We start from the raw sequence: 27,486 nt of genomic DNA, 5'->3' as shown, positions 1-27,486 counted from the left end.
GGCCCTGGCGGTCCATGACTGCCAGGGTCGGAATGACCCCCAAAGTCTTCCCTGATATGGCCTGTTAACCTACAATTAAGAACTGAGACCGAAGATCAGCCTGTCCTGCTCCATAAGTCAAAACCAAGAAGTAGGTTCTTAACTACGCTCTATTCGAAGCCTAATTTAAAAAGTGATAATATAATAAAAGCAAAACCCTTCATAAAATCAAAGAAATGTGCAGGAAGGAAGAGGACTTTATAGCTGAATGTTGGGAAAGAGGAGTATTGGTGGTAAGAAAGAAACACAGTTTGAGAAGCCAGGGCACCACTGCCATTGGATATTTGAAAAAAGTGAAATGAATCAGTGAGGCTGGATATACAGGTAAAGTATTAGGTTTGGGGCTGGGGTTATAAGCAAAATGGCTGGGCGGGGCACAAACCAAAAACAACATTACAAATTAAAGAGAAAAAAAAACTTACTTGACCCACCACATCGCTGCCGCTGCGCTGCTCTTCTACCTCCACTCACTGCAGGCACAGCCTCCCAGCCTGCAATGAGGCCAATCTTAACGCTGCACTCATGCTGCTAGCGGCATGACAGCAGCGTTAGGACTGGCCTAAGCACCCTTGCTTTGCGCTCCCAGGCTGACTGGCAGCCTGTGCCTGCTCTCTCCAACCCGGCAACACAGTGCCAGGTCAGAGAGAGCTCAGTGCCCAAGTGAGATTGGCCATCCTGAGACAGCCAGCCAAACACATTTGTGCAATGAGGGGAGTGCACATCACTCCCCCTTCATCCCTGTCATCCCCCATGGCCCCGCCCCTTGAAAAATAGAAACGAAAATAAACATTGTTTATTATCGTTTTTATTTTTCAATTTGCAGCTGCCGCTGCTGGCAGGGGTGGCGCTCCTCCACCATAGCGTGGGAGCCGGGCCCTGTTTGTTGTCATCTTTTATGACCTGCTGGACCTGTGCTTACTGTTGATTTACGTGGTATTAAAACAAGCGTTGCCGGCAGCAAGGTCAAATCCATGCAGTCTTCCATACTTTTCAAAACACCTACAGAGTATCTTTACAAGATCAAACTTCCCTAATTTGCAAAAATGGGACATTTTATAGCTACCTGACCGGGGGAGGCACTTTTATTTTGGTGTCTGGGCCTATTTTCCATCCCAGTCCAACCCTGTTCACGGGCCAGCATAGGTAAAGGGTAAAGGAGCGCCATCTTCAAATGTCATCACCAAGCAAGCCCACCCATCTTTCTCGGATTGTTTGGATCACAGTTTTTTGGTAGTTGAGGGAGACATCATTGCTTTTGGTGAGGACAAGTGTCCACAGCAGACAGAATTGCCAAATGTACAGTCATATCTTGGAGAGAGGGTTGTGATCTTTAAAGTGGGTTGAGTTATGTTCTGTAGTTTAGAATGTGTGGTAGAGAAATGTTTGTGAGGTAGGGGATTTGAAGTCGTCCCACATGAATGCCTGGAGCGTTCTTCGGGATAGATTCATGCTTTTCTACAGCCACGAGTCCGTCTCATCTCAGCCGTAGGCTCTACATTACGCGCCAATAGAGCAGGTAAGTATCATTAACACCCAGTCCAGAGTTATGTGTGTTACCTGCAGTTCACATGTTAAAATATGGGCAGGTCAATAAATACATTGAAAGACGCACGTTTTGGCAGTATGCTAAATGAACTGAGGTGAGAGTCAAGAACAGGGTGAGCACTCCCTCAGTCAAGACATCATCCATGTTTGAGGGGTCTAGGGCATGTGAACTGGGTTCAGTGTGCTGACTCTTGCTCAGATATGGCGCACATAGCCTCGAAAAATGGATTGAAAATTCAGTATGTGTACTGTTAGTGGGTATTAAAAAACAATATTTCAAACCGGGCAAGAAGTGTTGGTGCAAGACCAGGATAAAGCAATAGAATAATTAAAGGCCCATGTGCTACAATATGCTTTCATATCGGCAGAAACGATGGGTTCAGTGACCTTTTTGTGTTTACCCCTGTATCTGTTACTGGGCTGTGTAACATATGATCTGACGCCACTTAGGTTCCGAGTTGCAGTAGGTGGTAGATGGCAGCTTTAATCTTCACAGAACTGGGAATTCCATGAGTAATGTCACCTGTTAGTACCAGATCTGCAAAGGTATTCCCCATTCCATGCCGCGGAGCTGAACAATTATCAGGGTGGGGGTGCTGACATCAATGTTACATCACTAAAGTCATAGCACATGTGAAAAGTCCAAGTATCATACAAGGAAAAAACGAAAGCAAATGAGGCATGTTCATTCAGCAGGAGCCTGGTACCGGTGTAGTATTATATCAGTAAAGCATGGTGTGGTAGCACACCCTGGTTTCGAATCAGCACATTTTCTTTTGAAAGGGCACTTCATTGGCACATACATGCAGTTTTACTGTTATAACTAAATAGTGCGCGAACAATAATATGTAGAAAAAGTGTTTCAGCAAATGTTTATCATTTACACATCACCAAGAAATGTGATTTGATTTATTTTCATCCTATTAAAAACATTGTTTTCATCACAACTCAGAATAACAAAAAAGGTGCCTCATATATGCTTTTTAAAGGTCTGATACATTTTGATATATATTTGAAATATTTGTACAGATGATTTACAGGTAGTTAATGTTGTGTGTAAGAATAAAATTGACATCCTACATACAGCCTTTCCTTCCACACTCCCATAGCAAGGTTGTCACACAGATCACTTCACAAAATCCTCTCATCCTTTCAGTCAGAGAAAGAAAAGTAAAACACCAGTCTCCATGTTTAAAGAATAAGAAGCAATTAGCCTGGTATTTCGCCTCTGTATCTGAGCGCGTAACAAATATGGCAAGATAAAAATAAAATGTAAAGGCTTGTTCATTGCTTATTCACTTCTTGCACTCCAGCATGGTAATTTGGCGCAGTGGTGGGGCGGGGTGCTGCGGCACCCTCCACACCCCTGCTTCCAGCGCCTATGATTCCAAGAGATTAAGAGGTAATTTTACAGTACCAGTGTTTAAGGGTGCAGAGTTTTCACCCCACCAGTATTGTGCAACTCGTCCTCTGGGCCTACGTTGGCTGTCAATCCTCCATCTTTTAAGTGTGTGCATTTAGCAAAAAGCCGACTATGACTTAGATTAAAACAATTACCTCAGCCAGGGTTCTAGATAAGACAAGATGTAAAATATTACAATAAAACAAACTGCACCCTCACCATAAGGATTTCTGAATGGATTTTAAGGAAACAGGGACTGTCCTCTGTAATGGCAACATAAAATAAGTAGATACGATATATCAATGTGCATCTCTCCATTTTGATTTATCACCCGGTAGTTGGGTTGTACAGAGATATAAAAGTCCTTACCTCAGTGACCCAGTCGTTATGAATCTTCCAGCGTATAAAAGTGGTGTGTTCAGATTCCATTATATTCTCTAAGGAGGCACTCGGGATACCTTCTACCAGTGGACACTTACTCCAGTTCCTGTTGGTCAGTCAAGAAAAAATAAAATTCTTGTTATAGAAAACACAATCATAACGTTAAGTAACACACCGACCATTTATGGTTACCCTTCTACCTATAGTAGTGTCATTTCACACTCAGTAATCCTGAGTGACAAAGTACGAAAACCAACCAAAACGTATGATTCTGAATTGGAGGAGATCTTATGTGAGCAATGCATCCAAAGCTGCAATGCTTTACATGGACGCTTTATGCCTCTTCATGCAGTGCATTGATGTTTCTGTATAATAAATACACATGCCTAGTCACGGATGCACCATTCAACATTGATACCAAAAAAACACCTAGCCCTTCTAACCCAACAACAAATTGAAACTATTTCCCCACCATCCCTACACCTGTTTATCAACCCAAAAGGGTTTGTGGCTTAGCTATAGTAAGATACCTAAATTTACTTTTCATGCACCAACTACAAGCCACCTTATATACTGTTTCCCACACACCTTTCCCATAGATAACTCTACCAAGCTTGTTTAGTTCGAGATACAAGAATGTTTAAGTCTAAGATAAGCACATTGGAACTTCACTGTATAACTCCAGTTTGATGGACTGGTTGAAAATATGAACCATTAAATATTAAATTGAGGTTAGATGATTGACACAAGGAGACATGATACTGAAAGTGTGATGCCGCATATTGTTTGGGTGCATTACACCATATGCATTCAGTCTCCGATTTGGTACCATCAATCTTGATTACAGAAAAAAGAAGGAATTAGGCTAGTTCCCTTGTGGCTTACAAAAAGACAAGGTGAATGATCCAAGAACTGATGCACCTTAAACAATACATGCCCGCGTGGTGCAGGCAACCAGGAAAGGACCTTTATACACATCCTATAATACTACGCAGTCATTTGGATATTCTAGTAAAAAATGCAGAGTGGAACGGGTCTAGTACTTGGCATCAACTATAACTAGAAGCATAAATTGCATTGCTGGGGGAATGGAAGTCACAAGAATCAACATGATATCAGAAAATATGTGTTAATCAGGACCGTACAGTTGCATATTTTAAGGAAAAAAATTTAAAATGCCACTTTTAGAAAATTACAAAAACAACAGATGATGGATGGAATGCAGAGCAAATCAAACATTCACCCCCAGTCACAGATCTGGGTTTAATCCATCGTTTTTTTTGCTTGCTATACCATTCCAGTTTAGACCCAGCCATATGCAAATCAGTCTTGACCCTGTTCCCCATGGAAACAGTCCAGCCTGAACTGCCAAGACAGGTGCTCCCTGGACCAGAAACAAGCATCCTGGGACCAGTTTCAGGATACCACCCTTCATCAGCCAGGCTAGCTTGAATCTGGAGGCATAGCAAGCACAGGAGTCACGTCCAGGCATAACCTTCCCACTTGGGGCAACAAATGCAAAAACAACAAATGATGGATGGAATGCAGATAGGGTGACCACCCGTCCGTAAATTTCACGGACTGTCCGTAATTTCGCCCTGCTGTCCGTTGTCCGTGATGAAAGCTTTAACGGACGGCATTTGTCCGTAATTTTAGCTTTCACCTAAAGGGCAACGGAGGCAGGGCGAAATTACGGGCAGAGGAGTTTCCCCAGCTGGGCTGGAAGGCAGGGGGTCTCCTGTGCTCTGAGGGAGGGAGGGGCAGACAGATAAGAATAGGCCTTCTTGCCAAGGGGTCTCCTTCCCTAAACACATGCAAATGTGGGCAACTGGTAAATCTGCAAATACAAAGGGGCTTGAAAACCTGCATTGACTTTACTAAAAGGAGTCACTTGAAGTTTTCTGGTGGCAAAGATATTTTTTTCAGAGAGGTATTGTAATGGTGTTCCAAGGTGAGCTGTGGAGTGTGTGGTTTTAATGGAGTGTTATCATTTTTTTTATCACTAGGTATAAACTGTATATTATTCAAATCTGTATTTGAGAAGCACTTTTTATTTATTTAACCGAAATGTATTTGCACATTTTGTAGCAGCTTTTATTATGATGTAATTGTATTTTTCACAGTTCTTTCAGGTACCACGGTCCCTCATAGTACTAACAAACATTGGTAAAGTCAATAGGTCTCATCTACGAAAGAGTTAATGGCTTTGATGTGTTTTAGCCATTAGCCATGTTATACACCAGAGTAGCTGCTGTTCAGCATGGCTTAAAGCTAGTGGCATAGTGGTGTGGAGTGGAGTAGACTAGCATAGGAGCAGTGGCGTAGAGCCCAGTGGTGCAAAGTACAGTGCAGTGGGGTACAGTGCAGTTGTTTAGAGTGCATTATCGTAGAGTGCAGTGGTTTAGAGTGCAGTGGCATGGAGTGGCAATGGACAGAGTAGAGTGGCATAGAGTGCAGTGGAGTAGAGTGGCATACAATAGAGTAGCAGAGAGAGCAGTAGTGTAGAGTGGTGCAGTGGCATATATTGCAGAGTAGACTCACATTGCAGGGAGTGCAGTGGTGTAGTGTAGAGTGGTGCAGAGTAGGGCAAAGTGCTGTAGAGTGGAGTGATGCAGAGTAGAATGCCATAGAGTGCAGTGGCATAGAATGCAGTAGTACATAGTACATTGGTGTATAGTATGGTGGTGGAGAGTGCAACACTGCAGAGTAGAGTGTCAGTGCAGTGATGTAGAGTGGAGTAGAGTGGCACAGAGCAGTGGCGTAGAGTACAGTGGTACAGAGTAGAGGGCAGTGGTGTACAGTGCAGTTGTTTAGAGTGCATTGGCGCAGAGTGCAGTGGCATAGAGTGGCATGGAGTAGAGTTACATAGAGTGCAGTGGAGTAGAGTGGCATACAATAGAGTAGCAGAGAGCGCAGTAATGCAGAGTGGTGTCATAGAGTGCAGAGTAGACTCATGTGGCATAGAGTGTAGTGGTGTAGAGTGGTGCAGAGTAGAGTGGTGTAGAGTATAGTGCCTAGAGTGCAGTGGCATAGAGTAGAGTGGTGTAGAGTGCAGAGTTGCAGAGTAGAGTGTCAGTGCAGTGGTGTAGAGTGGTACAGAGAACAGTGGCATAGAGTACAGTGGTGCGGAGTAAAGGGCAGTGCAGTTGTTTAGAGTGCACTGGTGTAGAGTGCAGTAGCATAGAGTGGCATTGGGCAGAGTAGAGTGGCATAGAATGCAGTGGAATAGAGTATATTGGTGCAAAATGCAGTAGTACAGGGCAGAGTGGTGTAGAGTATAGTGGCGACCAGAGCAGTGTTGCAGAGAGTCAGCTTGCAGTGGTGTAGAGTGCATTGAACTAGAGTGCAGTGGTCAGAGTGGTATAGAGTACAGTGGCGTAGAATAGATTGTTTCAGAGTAGAGTGCAGTTGCATAGAGTGGAGAGGTGCAGGGTAGAGTGCAGTGGCATAGAATGCAGTGGCACAGAGTGCAGTGGCATAAAGTAGATTATTTCACAGTAGAGTGAGGTGGCTTAAAGTGGAGAAGTGCAGGTTAGAGTGGTGTTGCATAAAGTGGCATAGAGTGTGATGGCATAGAGTAAAGTAGTGTAGAGTGCCGTGGCATAGAGTGCAGAGGTGCAGAGTAGATTAGAATGATGTACAGTGTATTGATGTAGAGTGCAGGGGCATAGAGTTGAGTGTTACAGAGTAAAGTGTATTAGCTTAGAGTGCAGTGGCGTACAGTGCAGCGTTGCAGAGTGGCAGAGAGTGGAGTTGTGCGGATTATATTGGTGTTGCCTAGACTGGAGTGGTATGGCGTGCAGACGAGCAGAGCACAGTGGTGTAGAGAGGCGCAAAGTGCGGTGGCTTAGAGTAGAGTAGTACAGAGTAGAGTAGAGAGGCATAGTGTGAAGTAGCATAGAGAGCAGTGACATAATGTAGAGTGGTTCCGAATGGAGAAGAGAACAGTGGCATGGAGTGGCATAAAGTGGAGTGATACAGAGTAGGGTGCAATTCTGATATATTCTGAAGTCTATTTAAATGTTGTCATGTGATAGAAAAAACTCTTTCCTAACCTCAGTATCCAGCAAGATTGTTGCATAAATCCTCTCACTTTGAAGTCAGAGAAAGGGAAGTAAACACTAAGTTCCCACCGAAGACAGAGCCTGACATTTGACTTTGTTCTTTGAATGCACAGCAAATATGATGAGATAAGAACAAGATTTACAGGCCTGTTTACAGAAAGGGAGCACTCGGCAGGATACTGTAAATAAGGTTTTGGCAAGGGAAGGGACAAATTCAAGCTGCATGGCCTAAAACAAATAAAGCCAGGTAGTATGACAAGAAGACCTGGAGTGGTTTCCATGTTGCAGGATAGGTCTGTACACCCATTCTATCAGTTTGCCACCATTTCCTATGGTACAGAGCTTCTGGCACACCTCTTGTAGGGTTAGTGCTAGGTAGCAGACATGAAATAGGGCATTTAATGATTATTTAAGGTGGTTGTAAGTAAGGAGTTGACCGGGGTGAAGATGGTGGTCTGCCACAAGGGTTTGGAAATTTAGTAGCTCACTGTTCAGAAACAAAGTCCCCAATTTTAAGACACCTGCAACATGCCACTGATAGAGTTGCTCTGAGCACAGCCATCCTGTGCGAGTGGGAAGGCTTAGCAAAGGTAGTGCAGGAGCATAGGGTTTCTTTGTGTCAGTGAGTTTACAGGTTCTGGCAAGGCAAGAGAAAGCCATGCATGATAACCCCGGATGGTGATCCATAGAATGGTCAGTAGGAAACGATGAGCAGTGCATTAAGCCTTCCTTAAAAGTCTTTACTGGTAAACCCCATCTCATGCAGGGAGGTGGGCAGAAAGCCAGTGAGCCACCCATTGGACATCTGCAGCTGAATAAAAGCATTCTAAGTCCAGAAGATCTAATCCACCCGCAGTCACAGTTAGCTTTAGAGTGGAAAGAGCTCCCGATGGCGCCGCAGCGACCAAATCAGATGTGTGGCCTGTCTGAAGAAGGAATGAAGGACGAGCAGGGGAAGGTTTGCAAAATAATACTATCATTGGGGTAGCACACCATCTTCGCTAGTGCCACATGGCCTCTACAGAAAGCAGAAGAGAAGACCAAAAAGCAAACTGGGCTTGGAGGGACCGTTCGCTCTGCCGAGATTTTCATCCTGGAAATCAGTGTAAGAATGGTAGATATTAATCACTAGGTATCAAAAGGTAACTTGTTCCCAGTTCAATCTGAGATCTAATTGTGTATGAAGGCGAAAACAGTGCCATATGTTAATGAAACACTAATTACATTTTAAAATTTGTAAATTTTGTTTGTGCAATTTACATCCCAAATATTTTGAAGATTGTATGTGTACTTGACACTTAGGGATAACCCAGATCTCTAATTTGGCTTTTGCTCAATTTCAAAACCATATAAAGACATGGACTAAGCGGGCAATTGCCTTTCACAACCTTGCAAGGGGTCTGGCCCCTGCTCACCCTTCACAAGCCCTAACAGCGAACCATTGCACCAGAAGAGTTTGCCAAGGTGGATGGGTGTTGATTATTCAACCACTTGACAGTGCCCCTTCTGTTTCGCTCCTGTGTGCAGACAACTCCCCAGGTACCCAATACCTTCAAATAGTCTTGGTGGACCCATCTTGTCTGATTTTAGGAATTGTCCCACCTTGTTCTTCTCTTCTTTATTTATCCAGTTGTTAGCAACAACCCTTTGAATTACTTGCCGTGGATCTCCCATTTGATCTCGATTTCATCCTACTCTTTTATTATCTATGATTGGTAGTCCGGGCTCCCATTTCTGAGATAAATGTAGAGTCCCAAACATACACTCTAGTGCAGTGAGACTACAGACAAGTTATGGGTACATCACATCCTGTCATTAGGTGTGAGACTGTCACCCACACCATCTGCCCTGCCTCTTTAAAAAAAAATAGGTTGAAAGTCCATGGGCGGTTGGGGTAAGCCAGATGTTTTTGTTCAATTTGTTTAAACTAGCATAAGGTTAAATACCTTAATGTTTCCCAAACTGTTTGCCAGGGGTTTTGAAATGTTCAGAAACATAATCAAAATGTTGCTGTTACTTTCTCTTCAGGAAAGATCGGGTAGATTTGGGTAGGGGTGATGGCCTTGCCATGAAGGGCATTAATTTACTACTGAACAAGGACGTAATGTGACACCTGTCTGTAGCACACCAGGAGGCAATCACAAAAGGTCCACAGTGAATAAATAGTGCTATGTTGAAAAAGAGTACATATATGCACTGACAACATAGTGAGGCATGGCCTCTCTTGCGTGTGTCTGTAAAACTGACATTTGTTCTTGAATTTTTGTCCTGAATTTTGACCCTTTGTCCTGAATTTTTGTCCTGAATTTTGAGCCTTTGTCCTGAATTTTTTACAGTCCTGTCCAGAATTTGCCTCAATGCAAGGTGGTCACCCTAAATGCAGAGCAAATCAAACATTCATCCCCAGTCACAGATTTGGGTTGAATCCATCAGTTTTTTTGCTTGCTATGCCATTCCTGTTTGGACGCAGCCATATGAAAATCAATCTTGACCCTGTTCCCCATGGGAACCGTCCAGCCAAAACTGCCAGGCCAGGTTCTCCCTGAACCAGAAATAAGCATTCTGGTACCATTTGCAGGTTATCACCCTTCATCAGCCAGGCTACCATGAATCAGGTGGCATAGCAAAGCACAGGACCCACGTCTGGGCATACCCTTCCCACTTGGGGTGACAAATGCATAAACAACAGATGATGGTTGGAATGCAGAGCAAATCAAACATTCACCCCCAGTCACAGATCTGGGTTTAATCCATCAGTGTTTTTGCTTGCCATGCCATTCCAGTTTGGACCCAGCTATATGCAAATCAGTCTTGATCCTGTACCCCATGGATGTTTGTTTACTGTTAGAAAATTAGCATTTTCTACCTTTCTACCTGTGTACAGGGTCACATGACTGTTAATGGTTCTCATGTTGTGGGTTGTGTATTGCTTTCAGACATTGAGGGAAAAGAGGCTTAGTTGTGAGGGGTGAGGGTCTTCCTGACAGGATGGCTGAGGAGGAGCTGTACCTTGCCCTGATTACACTTCAAAGGGCGCTGCCTGCAACACACACAAATGAACCTGACGCCAGGCCTGCTCTTGCTTTTGTCTCCATAGACACTTTGGAGCCAAAACCAGGGGAAGGGGAAGAACCAACCAGAACCAGTTTGTAAGCAAGCCAGAAAATTCCCCCATACGAAGGGAGGCTCCAGGTTTAAAAGTGGGACCTTCAGAACCTCTCATCAGAACACTCCTGGACCTGCAGACATTTCAGATGAAGGCTTGCCCTGCTGGTGGAATGATTGCCTTGCTATCAGAAGAAAGAAGACTGGATCACCTTGCCTTGATCACTGGCTGCCCAGAGTGACTCCAAAATCAGTTGACTGACCCGTGTGAACTACCGGACACAATAAGCTTCCACATGCTTCTCTGCAACTGCCCAGCTGACCAGCGCCAATGAGACCTGTCCGGGCTTGCCTTAACCTTGCTGTTGGCCTCTGTTGGAGGGAGTCCTGATCACTCTGAGGTACCCCCATCCCCAGATCCTGGACCCTTGGCTCACATTGGTGTGGACTCCTCCTCAAGAATAGGTGAAAATCCTGAATCTTGAGCTTGTTACCAGAAAGTGTCTTGTTCAAACCAAGACTCATCCACCTGCGCAACCACCAACATTAATCACTAGTTAAACCAGCTCTTTACGCTGACAGCGACCGTCTGCGACGACTGACGTCATGAGACCTGCACTTCACACCAACACCGACCATCCATTTCAATCCACTACAGTGACACTCCCACAACAATCGGCTCTTTGAGCTACAGCAATGACTGTCCGTAATGCTTGATCTGCTTCTCACGCAGACAGCCTCCTCCTCACGACCCTCGACAATGTGAACTGAACTTTTTGCACTGGGCATGAGAAGCTAACTCTTCACAGGGAGGACTCTAGTCCCTGCATCCGACTTGCACTCCGGTGCAGTTGGCCTTTATTTTTTACTTTCCCCTGGTCTAGATCAACTAGATAACCACTAGTGGAGCTTGGGCTTTTTGGCGCTGTTTTTTCCTACAACTCAAATTAATATCTACGGTTCTAGCGTTTGGATGTTTTGTCATTTGGTTTATTAAAATGTACTCTTATTTTTCTAAATTGATTCAGGATTTTTCCTGTGCTGTGTTCCCACTTTATTGCTGTTTGTGTGCTGCATAAATAATTTACACATTGCCTCTAAGTTAGGCCTGACTACTTTTTACCAAACTACCAGAGGGTTAATCACAGGTTAATTTAGTGATTTTAGTAGTTCACCCTGACAAGGATTGCGTTTATTTGAGTGGGTCTTCACCCTTCTCAACTAATAACACTCTTTACTAAAGTCATGAAATGTGAATGTATACATTTTTCAAGTGAGACAATGTTGATTTTTGTTTACAAGTGGGTTTTTGGACTATAGTTATATTCTAATTTGAATTCCAAATTGTATTCTTAGGCTTAATTGTTTGATACAGTTATCACAAGTGCCCACAGGCACATTATGAGGCAAAGCCTTGTCGCAGCTCCACTACCCCTTAGAGTTATGTCTTTGAAACCTAAAATGTACATTGGTGAAGTTATGAAAATGTCTAAAAGAGTGTTGTAGGGTTAGTAAGTCCTTGCTCTGTGTCCTTGTGACATTATGCTCCTAATTTTCTCATTCTGATTGACCTGGTATGACCCAACCCAGTATGTTTTCTTGTGCAGAGACCCATGTCGCAAGCCTACTTCTTTGCAAACCTTTGCTCACCGACGGAATGCTAATCTCTGGTGGATGTAGGGGCACACCAGAAGTGGTAATTCTTGGTGGGAACCATACTTCCATGACCAGGCCATGACAAGAATAATGGTTGGTGGCAGCTTATTATCAGTAGTGGGGTACAGGTCATTTTATCCCCTTCCCCTGCAGGTTCACCTCTACTTCTCTTCCCTATCTGCTCATCCTTTAGCAACCATGGTAAAGTCAAGCACATGTGATTTGGAATTTATATCTATTGAAGCAAGAATTTTTTTCTTCAGCTGAGTGGACCTGACTCAAACTAGTTCCAGCATGCCAGCCTGTTGCCTGTTCGGAACAACACTTGAACATGGGCAAAGACTACACACGGTACACAAAGATATGGACTACCCACCCATCCACTAAATCATGGTGCTATTCAGTTGGAAAGGCCAGAGTCTTGCAACAATGTTTGATTACTAAATGTAGTGTGATCCTGATCCACGCCTGAGATTGACATTTCCGCTATGGCGTGTTGCTGCTGTAGCTGTAGCACACTAAAATGGAAAAAGTATGATTGAATGATTGGTGCCAAATTAAATCTGCTGCTTTGAGGAATTTTGATGAGATTGATGAGATTGCATCTAACAAGACTTAAGTCCTGTACAGCTGTCTAGCACATCTGCAGGTCACAGCATCAAGCAGCACTGAAGAAAATTGTGAAGCCCTGCGCACCTTGTGCCTGTCACTGCATCTGTGCTCCCCAGAGCATCACAGAACATGAATGTAAAGGCCTGAATCCACTGGTGCACCGTTGATCTTCCCTGACCACAGCAGGATCAATGTGACCACATCAGACCTTTGTTCTTCATTTACTCTTAGCCAGCAACAGACACCACCTGAAAATGGAACACAACTTGAACAGTGTCTAGAGCACCACGAACACCCAACATCATCTGCCGGTGGTGTAAGCAATGCCCTCTCCCCAGAGCTAAAAAACTATGTTAGTTATCAAACTATGTGACTCTGCTTAATAAATCCCAACATTGCTCTTCCTGTAGCCAAGCCAGATAGTTGTGTAGCTGCACTGCGCACCTATGCATGCACATATTTAGAAATCAAAAGATAGCATAAGATTCAAAGTAATTGCAATACTTTTTCTTATACAATAAAAATGTATGCCCTAAGGCTTCCAGGACTTAACAAGGATATTTCCTTCATGTGAATAAAGTCTTAACTCTTTTTCTAAAAGAATAACACTGCTTAGACAATGTTTGTATTATGAGAGGTATGTGAGCTGACTGATCCATGGGGCATATTTACAAGAAAGTGGCTCATCGGTCCCGAAGTGCCACTTGTCTTGCGTTGCCCCTCCCACACCTAATGACACCATGGTTGCACCGTATTTACAATACAGCGGACCATATCGGTCGCTAGGACAATAGCGTCAAACTTTTTGATGCTATTGTACCATCTTTGCTGTTCTAGCATCAAACTTTTTGACGCTAGTGCAGCAGAGCACAGGGAGACCCATTGATTAAAATGGGTGCGTTATTTTAATGCATGCCCAAAAACAAATAGAATTCAGAAATTGGTCAATAGACATTGGCATATTCTACAGAGCATTTAGTGCTCTCTGGAATCGCCCATGTTTGCTTTTAAAAGAGGCAAAAGCATAAGAGATCATCTTGTCCGATCTGCAATTAAAAGCACAAACTCTCAGGAGCTTTCTAGACTAGAAAGAGCATGGCATTTCTCTCCTGTATTTGGTCACTATCGTTGTGGAAAATGCATGGTGTGTGCTTTTACATGAGACACAAAGGTCTTTGTACATGCTGCCATTAAAGTGAATTTAAGGTTTTTCATAAAATGCAAATCTAAGAATGTTGTTTATGCCATTTGGTGTCCTTGCTCATTGATATTTTTAGCCAAACCTCACAGCCGGTCAAAGCCCATATCTGCCAACACCGGAGCTGCATTAGATGTTAAGTTACCGCTGCCCCCATGATATCTCATGTTTTGGAAAATAATCATTCAACAGATGACTCCAGATGGCAAGTTTTCAATCTCATTACAGCTACTGCCAGGGGTGGAAACATTACTGTGATCCTCAAGAAGAGGGAAGTGAAATAGATTGAACGTTGTTATTCTATTAATCAAGAACTGAACACGGGAGGAATGGCAAGGATATGTAGCAGAATTATTGAACTTAATGTATTATTGACAATTGCCGATTATCACATGCCTGTCCAATGTGAGGTTGCCTTGATATACCTGTTTATATTGAAGTTGCATGGATGTACATGGTTATATCAATTACCTATAGTCCAATGTGAAGTTGCCTAGATATTTTTTTTTTATATTGAGCTGTATTGGTGCACATAGGAGTAACATTTACCAACAAGAAAGTGTGGGGGGAGTGACAGGGTTATCGTCAACTGTGATTTTTGGAACATAAGAATTTGGGTCTCATAGGCATCCAATGCATATGATGGTAGTATGACCATTAGTTTTGTATTCGACTTATAGAATACACGTCCATCTGTCTCTGTTTTACTATTGTATGTATTAGTCCTCATGTACACCTTATTGGTCCTCCCTCCCACTTTATGGTTTTAAATGACTATCCAAATTTCTTCCCTTGTATTGACCATGCCCCCCCTCCGCCCCCCCCAGTGATTACAGCATACGGGACGCACAAGTTTTAATCCTGGATTTTAGCTATACCGGCTATAAATTATCTACACCCCAGTTAGGCCTCTATTAAGGTCCACAGTGTGGCAGACCAAGCTCAGAGGATGAAGGGCTCTTCTTAGTTATTTTGGGCCTCTTTTCTGATTATACTAACGGACCCCATTGGTGTACACACAAGCCTTCCATCAGCAATTTCCCCCCCTGGGTTTTGGCCATGCCCCCCGAAGACTACAGCGAATGCTACACTCACGTTCCGGGCCTCGTTTTGGCCATACTGACTATAACTTGAGCATGGGCACAACACCCCATAAGGCCTCCTTTACGGTTCACAGAGAGGCAGATCTGGCCCGCTGTCGATGAGCGCAATCAAGCACGTCTTTTTATATGGATTCCCTTTTTGCCTATGCCACAGTGTTTTAGCGGTCAACGCGACCAATCGGTTACCTTTTATTTATTAACTTCTGACCTATGGGTATGTGCTTGTGTACATTGTAATCTTGTTTTTACTCATAACTGAGAAGCGGAATGCATGCATTACTGAACATGTTCTTTGGTGGCATCAACATAGGTAGGCAACAGGGATTTAGTGTTCCTTTACAGTTATCACATTTTTCCTGGTTTTAATTCCTTATGTTCACATTTATACCAGGACCTTACATGTATTTCTGGATCATGATTATGACAACGTACAAGCGGTAAGCCATTCTACAGTCCTGCGCCCTCTGGTGGCTTTTTATATATATATATATATATATATATACATATATATATATACTCAACTCTGTTTCCCAATGCAATGCCGAGAAAACAGTCACGACCACCAACTCGTCCTTTCAGTGGCAAGTTACTTTCATAAACTCATGACAGCCATTCTAACGCCCAACCCGTTTCAGAGATTCAATCTCCTTGATCACGGGTAACAATTACATGTGCAAGACTCAATTTTTAAACACACCACCTTTGTGTATAGCAAAACACCCCCTCATTTGGAGGGGGTGATAACATCTCAGCAGACAATTTTACAATTTTATATCGAAGTTGAATGTAAACAATTGTAATTTGGTTTTTAGTGGAGCAGTTAGCAATACTGATATTGAATTTTTAGATGTGAAGATCGATGTAGGGGAAGAGGGACTTACCACGAAGTTGTATAGGAAGAAAACAGCAGGGAACAGTCTCCTCAGTGCCCAAAGTGCACACCAGGGTAGCCTTATACGCAGTATCCCGTATGGGGAGCTTTTACTGGCAAAATGTATATGCAGTACTGCACAAGATTATGAGCAGGAACAAAAAAGTATGTGCAAAAGATTCAAAGAATGAGGATATAGTGAACAGCTGATTGCTCATGCTAAAGAGAAAGTGAGTTTAATTACAAGAGAAAGTTTGCTGTTTGATACCCGCAAATCTAAACCCATGGGGGATGAGAATATAAGATTAATTACCACTTTTTCCAAACAATCAAACAAAGTTCGATCTAAATTATGCAAAAGCTGGCATATTCTTCATACATATTCTGTGCTGACACAATATGTACATGAGACACCGCAAATTACATTTAGGAAGAGCAAGTCTTTGCGAAACAATCTAAGTCATAATATGATTATATCAAACGATTTTGCAAGCGGGAATAAGAGTACAGGTTTTGTATGTTGCCTGAATTGCAAAGCATGTGAGAAAAGTGAAAATTGTAATACCCTTTTAATAGGAGATAGACATTTTAAGATAAGAGGTCTTTTTAATTGCAATACGGATTATTGTGTTTATTGCTTAGTCTGCCCATGTGGCAAGTTATATGTTGGCAGCACAATTCATCGAGCAAGAAAGAGGGTTCACGAACGTATGAGAGCCATTAGACATAATGATCAGAAGTATCCGGTGGCGAGACATTTTCATACTGTGCATAATGGAGATGACAAAAAGTTCAAATTCTTAGTGATTGATCAAGTGAAAAGAGATCCACGTGGTGGTGATAGAGTTGTAAAATTGAGGATCTTGGAGTCAAAATACATTATTGATTTTGAAACCCTTGCTCCACAAGGATTGAACTTGAGTGAGGAATTAGATGTACATTTGAGAGAATAAGACGCGTTTAAATCATATTCTAGCTTGATACGACTTTAGAATATTAAGTGTATATAAGTCTTTACCAGTATCTCATTGTAGGATGGTGGGAGAATTAATTAATATTAAGGTTTTTTTATTTATTATTTTTGAAAGTATTTATAGCACTGGTGTTTTATGGTATAATTGATCTATTTATATTCCTATGTATTCCTATATTTATTTATATATATATATATATATATATATATATATATATATATATATATATATATATATATATATATATATTTATCTATGTGCTGATATTTGTAAGGAATTTCGATAGCACACCGATAGTAAACTGTTGAGACATGATGTTGAATCAATGGAATAATAGAATATTGAAATAGATAGGAAAGATATATATGGGTCTTTATCTAGGAAGTTTTTTTAAGGTTATAGTATTTTGGTAATTTTACACTATGGGTTTGTTTACAATGTTTAAGAATTTTAGTATGAGCAGATGTCCTGTGACCATATTAGAAGACATTTTTTACGGGGGGTAATATTAAAAAACAGGCGTAGTGAGGAGTTGTTAAATTTAAAACAAATAATTATAATAAATAATCAAGCTAACAAGGACTTTTTCCAACATAAATTTTGGAAATATTATTGAAAGTATAGGATTGCATTTGGATTCTAAAAATGAATAATTCTCAAATGAATAATATGATATGAATGCAATAGTACAGCATTTCATGATGAGATGTTGGTAACAATATGTTATTTCTGTTGGGCTTGTTATGTGATAAGCTACACTCCAAAATGGCTGCCGCAGTAGTCTGCCCCGGGGAATTTGCTCTCGAAATTGGTCCTTTGTCGATTTTTTATGTTTTATTTTTTTTGTATTTATGTGGTTAGAATGATTTGGAATGGTATTGTGAACAAGGCTACGGCCGAAACGCGTCAATAAAATATGATTGCATTGCCGTGGTGTTCGGATTCCTTTTCCTAGAGTGAGGAAACTGCTAAATTTGAGAATATATATATGTATATATGCATTTAAAAATATTTCTCCTTCAATCTGGTTTCATACAGTGCGGAGACACCCTGACATCTAGGACCTAATAATTGCACAGGTGTGGTTGCGTACACAGGTTTAACTATGAATTAGGTATGTGTTTCCTTATAATCATGTGAATTGTTCTTCTGTTGTTCTTTCTTGGGTCTATTGTACATGCACTGTTCTCTTTTTCACATGTCACCAGTTATTTATGCTGTCCTTGATGAGAACCTATAATTAATTGAGGGTCGAAACGTTGTCGACTAAGCCTGAAACGAACCTATAGACAGTTGCCCATTAACTACAATTGGGTTTCTACAAATGGACTTGAATTGATTTTGGTCATTTATGGCTCCTCTGGAAACTGTTTTTTGGTGTAATTATATGAATGTATCTTTGAATTGATTCACATAGAATGCTTGATCGTTTTCGGGCTCTCTCACAATTAAAATCCACTCTGCACTAATGTATGATGGTGTGACTAGTGTCACTTGTAGCACTGATTATTGCTATGTATTAATGTGGCTGTTCTTCTCCCTCCATTCCTCCTACTAGGTATAATATCAATACGATTGTGTTTGGGTATCATTATTAACCAGTCATAGCCCTACAGGAACCATTGTCTTCAGAAAATACATTCAAGGCCCAAGTTCCAGTAGGTAGGGCCGCCTTTGTAAACTACAAGGTATTTACAATACGGCGTACCATAGCGGTCATTAGTATGAAAATAGTATCAACATTTTTTATGCTATTGTGGCGTTTTGCTGCACTTGCATCAAAATTCTTGATGCTAGTGCTCTGAGCAGGCGTTAAAAATGACTGAAAAAATGGCACAGTAAAATGGTGTAAATTTGCATACATTAGGCCTGGCGCAGTCATAATATGGTGCAAGGGTTTACAAAGTGGCCAATGCAAGCATTGCACCACTTTGTAAATATAGCAGAAAGGCCTTCTTAACAAGATGGCACTAGAGGCTTGTAAATATGCCCCTAAGTTTTTAACCTACATCACTCTCAAAGACTGAGACTTGACCTTTTGACCTCACTTCCCCCTGCAACCCAAAGCTTAAACACGAGGCACTTGACAATTCAGATAGCTCGCAGTTGTTCATGGTATCTGTGGTTCCAAGAGAAGTTCACACAGGCCCCAAAGAACTGATCTGACAGGTGTAAATAAACTGTAGTGTTTCTCGGTAACTATCAATATTGAGACTTAAATGATAAACTGGCATTTTAATGGGAGCATTTATTTTTGTACTTCTTAAGGATTTTTATACCGGCCTTACTCAAGAAGGGGTGCAGGGTTTATTCAGTGTTTAAAAGCAAAAAATAGAATTATGTTTGCTAGGGGGTCAGCTGATGAGGAAAATGGCTGCTTGATGAAAGTCGCAAGTACACAAGGGGTGCCACAAACATCGGGGGTACTGCAGTTCCAGAAATATGGCTACAGAGCGAAGAGGGGTCCTCTTCCCCTAGACTTGAAAACGCTGACCTTTCATTTAAAAACTCCATCAAGGCTTATCTCATGGCGCCAAAGGATATCTACATTTGCCACAGACAAATCACCTTCCAGACGCATTACCAGCATGCTCCCTTCCCTTCTTCCAGAACCTTACATCCTACCAGGAACTACCTGGTATTTATGTTGAGTAATATTTGAACAACACACCTCCGCCTTACCGTACTTCCCTTCATAACTTCAGTTTACTTAACTACTGACAAATCAGTTAAGTACACATTTAAATACTGTAATAATACAGCATTACTAGTTAAGATAATACCTTCTAATTAAGGTGATATTTCATGTCAAGTTAATATACCATGGGAGCCTCCTGACGAGGCCCACACCAGTTGATAAAAGCCCACACCTTAAGTAATAGGTGGGGGTCACATGAGAGGCACTCTAAAAATGAAATAAACCCTTAATAACTGGTGTAGACCGAGATAGAAGGGTGATAATGTTCTAAGTTAAACAGGGAGAAACAATAAGACAAGCACTGGGTTATTGCAGGTCTATATCAGCCTATATTGGTCCTCAATCACTCCATTGTCTTTAATTGATCGCTCAACATTCCCATGTTCTAATACAAGTAACATGTTATTGTAATTAGTGTTACTCACCTCAGTGTTTCTGCCATGAAAGTAACCAAAATAATGTTAACACAACCCTGCAGAACAAAAAAAAACACATTCAGGTGCAATAAATACACGTCATGAAAACTCCTGAGTGTCTTGAGGGGATGGTGTGCGGGGGCTGTGGGGGTGTGGGTGGGGGGTAAGTATATGTGAATGAAAGAGTTAGTATTGTGTGTACCTCAAACTTTGCAAATGCATTTGAAACCGAGCCAGTGTCACTGAACACTAATTTAATAAATGAGATAAAGAGGAGACTCCTAAATGGTTTAGTTCATTGATTGTGCTACATTCGTCAACGTATAATTCATGTATTGTTTCTGGGTGTTAGAAACATGAGGTAGGCAGTGGAGAAATTGAAATTATCACTCTTAACACTCTCAGAAAAGTGCACGAAGGAGCATGGTTATTGGAACGTAGAAAATGGAACAACAGATTAGTGCCAAATGAGCTGCCCAGGACCGCCCCCTCGGTAGTTCATTGCCCCCAGATAAGCACCATGTACATTTTCTGGGCAGGCGTGGCCAGAGGCTATAAATAAAAGGGTCCATGACCGCCTGTGGTCTTTGGCCAATACCATCACTGTGTACATGTGTGTTTTATTGTTGCGCTAGCTGAGCCGATCGCACTGTGGGAAGAGTGTGCTAATATACAGTGGCCTGTTGCACTGACAATGATGATCCTCCCTTGCGTGCCACTCATGTCTCCTCCTGCATCCAAATCGCGGCTCCACGGGCAGGTCCACGCCACAAGCAGGTTTGGCTGCCCGGCAGTCCCGGCCCTGGGCCTGTGCAGCCACCACAGTCCGTGGCTTACTGAAGGAGCCTGGGATGACAAAGACCCTGAGAACAGCACCTTTGAGGTGGTGTCCGCTCTACATCCAGCGCTGCTGTACAGCTGCAGCCGGCACGCTGCTCAGCACCAGATCCACTCCCAACTTTCTGCAGGCCTCAGGCCCTTCTGCAGCATGCAAAGGGGCCGCACCCATACCCTTCTGCTGCCCACCGAGGTGTGAATCTGCTTGCGGCATGTTTCACATGGACTTTTCCTTCGCATGCAGAAAGTATATAATCACAAGCTGCCTGATACACTTGCATTGACCTCACCTGCATGCAAAAAGGGACACGTTCACATAGGAAAGAAAAGATAGACTGTGACACCACTAGTACAAAAAAGAGATATTAAAAGAGAGAAAAAAGATGGATGACAACAAAAATACGAACTCCAGAGAAGAAATAAAAGATAGAAAAAAATAATAAACTAAGACAAGAAGACAGGGGAAGACAACAAAACAAAAAAGTGAAGAGCAATACAATCACCACCGCACAAGTAAATGAACAAGGTAGATGCACTGTGCCCCGTGAAGACCTACAAAACACCCAGCCATGGCGGATGATCAAAATGCAGCAACCCCACCTGCACAACTACAGAGACAGTTTCCCCTCAACACAAGCTAATAGACATGCTATAACCCTTCAGCAAGCTAGCCAGTCGAGCGACGGAATCACCCCACTAGAGGACTTGAGTAGGAAGGCTAGAAAACTACTTAGTTGGCACCCAAAAAACTGGTGGTGCAGTGAAAAGCTCTCTTCTATTACATTACGCTGGAAATGATATCTACAAACTGTTTGAGCTCCTCGCCCAACATCGGGTCAAGGGACAACAATGATGCAGCAGAAAGAGCCCTCAATGTACATTTTGATCCTCAACTTAACCCAGACTTCGAACGCTTCAAGCTCTGCCAAACTCGCCAATAAGTAGGGGAGTCCATAGACAACTTTTATGCTCTTTTATGCCTAGCCAGCACATGTACTGCGGATGCCCAGCAAAAGAAAATAAGAGCACAACTGACCCAAGGGTGCAGCAACAAGAAAATCGGAGGCTTCATTCTAAGACAACCAAACATCAGCCTAGATGACATTCTCATTATGGTGAGATCTCATGACCCGTCGGATGCCAGAGCCGCCAAGATGGAAATAGCCATAACCCAAGCTCCAGAGAAGACCCTTTTGGTCAGAAGTAGAACTAGTGGATGACAAACACAAGAGGGAAATCAAACAGACCCAGGATACCTGCCCCCTCACAGACCGCACCTCACTGCAAATACTGTGGCCATGAGGAACAAGCCCCAACAGACTGTCCAGTGCAAGGCCGCACATGCTCCAACTGTGGCAAATTAAACCACTTGCAACCGTGTGTCAAGGGGGAGCAATGGAAAGAGGTACCAGAGGAAAACGAACCTCTACAAGAGCAATAAGGCAACTCTCTGGATGAACCAGACACGCAAGGAGCCGCCAACTACCCACAACAACACAGGCACCACTTAGAGGACTCATCACCAGAAGACAAAGTGAAAATCTTCCTCATCTCATTCACAAATGACCTAAAGCAACACAGAAGGCCACAACCGTTTTACGGGTAGAAATCTCTGAGTCAGAAGTCAAAGCCTGGATAGACACTGGCACTTCAGTAAATATTATAGGCATCCAGCAATACCTATGCCTCTGGCATAAGCCGCTACTGACTCCGTCCAATACCAAGATATTCACACATGGAAGCCAATCACCACTACTGCTAAAAGAAAACATGACAGTGAGCGTATGCTCAAACAACCAAGAAATCCTGACAATGTTCCATGTGGTTGACAAAGAAGCCAACACGCTGTTAGGGAGCCATTCTGCAGAGGACTTTGGAATAGTATCATTTGTAAGGAACATGAAAGCATATAAGATCAATGAAATGCTGAGTCAGTTCCCAGGGCTATTCACCAGCCTGGGATGCCTGAAAACCCCCCCAATCAAACTGCACATCGACAAATTCATTAAGCCTGTTACCCTTCGCACTGGCAGGTGGCTTTGCACCTGAAGCCACTCATCAAACAAGAACTCGACAAGCTGGAGAAGCAAGGGACCGTGCCATGGGTGTCACCTATGTTAATTGCTGAAAAACTCAGAAGCAGCCAGGAAAGGTGCAGTTGTGCATCAACATGCACGTCTCAAATCAAGCCATGAAACGGGAGGGGCACATCACACTCACAATGGATGAAATCATCACTGACCTGAACAGATCATGATGGTTCTCAAAACTCGACTACATTGCCAATGCCATCAACTGCTCCTCTCAAGAAAAAGCAGATACATAAACACTTTCTTAACACACCTAGGGTTACGCAGACACAAAAGACTCCACTTCAGCATCTCCTCAGCTGCAAAAGTCTTCCAGAATGCTATATCCCAGATGTTGTCAAGGCTTTAAGGAGTCATGAATGTAAGCGACGAGATCTTTATTTACCCAGCCACTTCTGAAGATCATCACAAACACTTTCGAGCCACTCCCAAACACCTCTGGGAACACAGCGTCACTCTACACTGAGAAAAATGCTCATTCTTTTGCATGTCCATAGAGTTCTTTGGTTACGTCGTCAACCAGGAAGGAGTGCAAGTTGACCCTACAAGTTACACACCACCAAACAAGCTTGCACGCCCAAAACAGCATCAGAAATACACAGTTTTCTGGGTATAGCCACATATTGGGGCAGATTCATCAATCTAGGTATCCTCACCAAACTGCTAATAGCCCTGACCAAAGTTGACTTACTCTGGACGTGAGGCAACAATGAAGAGGAAGCATTCCAAAAGATAAAGGCAGCCCTCTTAAGCAAGATGACATTGGCCTACTTCGACCTAAAAAGGAAGATGGAGCTACTCATCAATGCAAGCCCTGTGTGCTCAACCAAGAAGTACAACGAGGGAGGTGGGCACAGTTAGCATTTGTCAGCAAGGCACTCATGCCAACTGAGGCACGATATGCACAGATTCGAAAGGGAAGCCTTGGCAATCAAGTGAGCATAAGGACACTTCCATTTGTACCTCTGCGGAAGGCTATTCAGAGAGGTCACTGACCACCAACCACTCATACCACTTTTCCGAGGTACACCAGCTCATCCAGCCTGCACATCAAACATTGGGCCATCCAACTACAATACTTCCATATGGACATTGTATATTGGCAAGGGTCCAAAAACCCTACGGGTTTCCTCTCAAGGCATCTGCCCCAAGTTGTGGAAGAGAGTGCAGACAACACCGAAGCAACCAAAGAGTATGTCCTCATGGCATCACAAGACAATTGCCCAAAAGAACTCAGACTGCATGAAATTGCGGACTGCTACAACCACAGATGCAGTGCTGATGAAAGTGAAGGATATCCTACAGCTAGGCTCATGGCAAGATGTCCTGCACCATGACAACACCTGGCATGGACCAGACAAAGAAAGACTCTCAAAACTCTGGCAGGTATGTGAAGAACTCAGCACCACACAGGATGGGCTCATCCTGAGTTGTCACTAGCTGGTGATTCCTGAAAGTCTTCAGCACCAGCTAACAGCATTAGCCCAAGGGGCACACATGCGCACTTCCAAGATGACGTCACGCATTAGGAAAAAAGTATGATTTCCCGAACTAGAAACTGCAGTGGATGACCTAATGCAGCAATTCCCCATATGCCAACTCACCAGCTCTCAAGAGGCCCCAGCACCGATCCTATAGGAAGAACCATGCACCACTCCTTGGTCCAAAGTAAGCCTAGACTTTGGAAGCTTCTCCTATGGTGGGACCACTGTCATCCTCATAGACAGCTATTCAAAGTACCCCATTGTGGAGATTGTCAACTCTACAGCGCTAGCCAACATCACACCAGTATTAGAGCAAGTCTTTGCACTCTTCAGCATCCCTGAAAAAATCAAAACAGACAATGGCCCACACTTCCAAGGATCAGAGTTCAAAGACCCACTTGATAACCTAGGGATACAACATCATTGCATTACATCTCAATGGCAACAAGTGAATGGGGAAGCTGAATGCTTAATGCGTACACTGAAAAAGACCTTCCGAAATGCCACAGGAAAGACCCTGAACTCACTCTCCAAAGATTTCTTCAGGAATATCGTGGCACACTTCATTGCACCACACTGTGGCCCCCGTGGTCGTTGATGCTCAGTGGACACTGGAGGGATACGATTCCCATTCACCCTTGATGGCAACCATCTCCTTTTGACCTAGTGAGCATCCTAGCTAGGTGTAGGCAGAACAATAGATGCACAAGTCTGAAAAGGCGAGCAACAACACAACAGCCAGTGCGCCAGGTAATGGCATGATCATCAGAGACCAACGACCAGGGTGGAAATCCAAGAAGTCATTCGAACCAGGAGTGTGGACGATGCTCCGGTTAGCCAGCACCATGGTCACTGCATGGAAAGGAACTGAAGAAGTGACCTGAAAGATAATGTGGTTCCAGAATGTTTATCTCCAGAGGCTCCAAGAACCAAATGCTGAAGATGAGTGCATCATAATGGCCACCTCACTCAAGAGGGAGATACTGCGTGGTGCCATCCCAAGAACCCTTTAGCCAGAACAACCCAGTGAGGGAGGGAGGAGTGAGCTGAGCCAAGCACATACAAGACATCTACTCTTTCATGCAATCAGCGATACAACCTCAGGCCAAACGCGCCACCAAGACAACAGCTCGAAGACTTTGTATGCCAAGTTCCTAAAGGACGTCAGATACTGAGTTCTGAAGAGATGTAGTGAGCTACCAGGACCTCCTCACAGTATGTCATTATCCAAGATATGCACCCTGTACATCCCCCGGCCAGGCATGACCAGAGGCTATAAATAAAAGGGTCCTGGATCGCATGCGAGCCATACCGCCACTCTGTCTGCACGTGGGTTTTACTGTCGCGCTAGCTGGGCCTATACCATGGTGGGACATGCATGCTAATAGATAGTGGCCTGCTAAACCAAATACCATCATAGATCCTCAGGTGAACATCACTCCTAAGAGATAAGTAACCAGTAGTGGCATGGACAAGATAGAAGCGTACAACACTGGATCATTCATGTGCTGATAGCAATGTTAAGTCTGCTTAGCCACTGATACCAGCAGTTTAGCTTATAAATCAGGCATGGATAAAAACCTAGTGTAGTCAAACTGCTTTAATGTCAAGAATACTGACACTTTTGTAGTGTACGATGAATATTAATTTTTGTCAAACATAAATATCATGAATGCACTGCGGTTAGGGGTAAGCAAAAATGTTGCTAGCATGCAACTGTGGCATACATGCAGTTTCACAGTTCTCATGCAAAATTTCTGCTTCAACTAGTGAGGAGATCAAAGTAGTCAAAGGCGCAGCCTAGTCTTCCCCCAGGAAACTTCATGAAGGGGAAGTGGAGGCCTGGACGGGGAATGGTGGGCTAATGGGCGGGGTGTGTTTTGTTGTCACATTATGAGGAGTCAGGAGAGGCAGGTTCAGCCTTTTCCTGACTCCTGTGTGTTCCTCACACTACAGAGAGGGAACCTTCTGCCACTGGGGAGGCCTTATTTTTGTAACAATTAGTGGTGTGGATCAAGCAGCTGCAGTGCACAAAGCCTTGCTTACTTTGGGAGCAGGTGGGCACACTGACCTGCTCAGGCCTGGTGTTCTTGACCAGGCCTGGTTGGCATGTGCTGTCCATAGCGCACAGCATTGTGCTGCATGGAAGCAATAGTTGTGGCCTTCAATTCTTTGCGAGGCAGGGCTCGAGGTAAGCAGGGTGGGCAGGGTGGGACCACAGTGCGTCACCTGCAGAGACCATGACAAAGTTCCAACGAGGCAGCAGAGCCTCCCAGTTTCCCTGCACAGGGCCACAGTGGAGAGTGGCCCGGTTTTTAAAATGACAGGAGCTAAGGCGTGGCCTGAGATTACAGGCCACCCGGAGGCCACTAGTGAGTCTGCAGGAGCTTGGCATCAGGTCAGGCTCTTGTACATGGACTTCTTACTTGGCTTGACTGCAAGGGCAGCCCCAAGGGGCCAGGGGACACCAAAAGAGCCTGAAAATGGCTGCCAATAATAAGGAAGAAACAGGGGAGCACAAACAGAGTTCCATAAGTGAGCCAGAGACAGGGGCATTGATATAAATGTGTTGGAAGCCAGGCAACAGGGCAGGCATTTTGGCCTGCGGGTTGGGTCTGGCCCCCTATATGCAGTCCTATTGTTCTTTTCATAGGCCGGAGGGGCTGGGATCAGTACCAGGTAGCAAGTGGCAGAAGGTTGAATTAGTGTCCCACATAAAGGAGCAGCGCAGGCTGATGGAAGAAACAGAGGAGCATTAGGAGAACCTTTGTAGAGAAAGGGAGGCAGCACCAGGCCAGGGACATCAAATGAAGAAGGTAAGGATTGTGGTGACATCTGGGCAGACAGAGTCAGAGCAGGAAGGCCATGGTGGGAGCGGAGTTGGTTGTGGGTGCCAGATGAGGGGCCAGAGGAGTTAGGGACCATGGGAGCTCATTCGGCTCAAGGGTCGGTAGTGCTGGGGAAGCGTCCCGCTGGTGCAGCCTGAGGGTTGCCGTTTTAACTATGCCAGC

General features: G+C 43.5%; 1 protein-coding gene across 2 annotated transcripts in view; it reads right to left on the bottom strand.

Annotated features, from left to right (window-relative positions):
- The window catches only part of LOC138301837 (cilia- and flagella-associated protein 337-like), a 455,621-nt gene that overhangs the window by 301,769 nt on the left and 126,366 nt on the right, over positions 1-27,486 (bottom strand). For both annotated transcript variants that reach the window (XM_069242337.1, XM_069242343.1), the window contains exons 6-7: positions 20,074-20,120; positions 3,356-3,473 (exon numbers count right to left, since the gene is read on the bottom strand). In XM_069242337.1, the coding sequence (XP_069098438.1) occupies positions 3,356-3,473; positions 20,074-20,120 (165 nt within the window). The remainder of the gene's footprint in view (positions 1-3,355; positions 3,474-20,073; positions 20,121-27,486) is intronic.

This window comes from Pleurodeles waltl, chromosome 1_2 (genome assembly GCF_031143425.1).
Source record: "Pleurodeles waltl isolate 20211129_DDA chromosome 1_2, aPleWal1.hap1.20221129, whole genome shotgun sequence".
Lineage (NCBI taxonomy): Eukaryota > Metazoa > Chordata > Amphibia > Caudata > Salamandridae > Pleurodeles > Pleurodeles waltl.
Note: the sequence above shows the minus strand (reverse complement) of the source record. Positions and strands in the feature narration are given on the sequence as shown.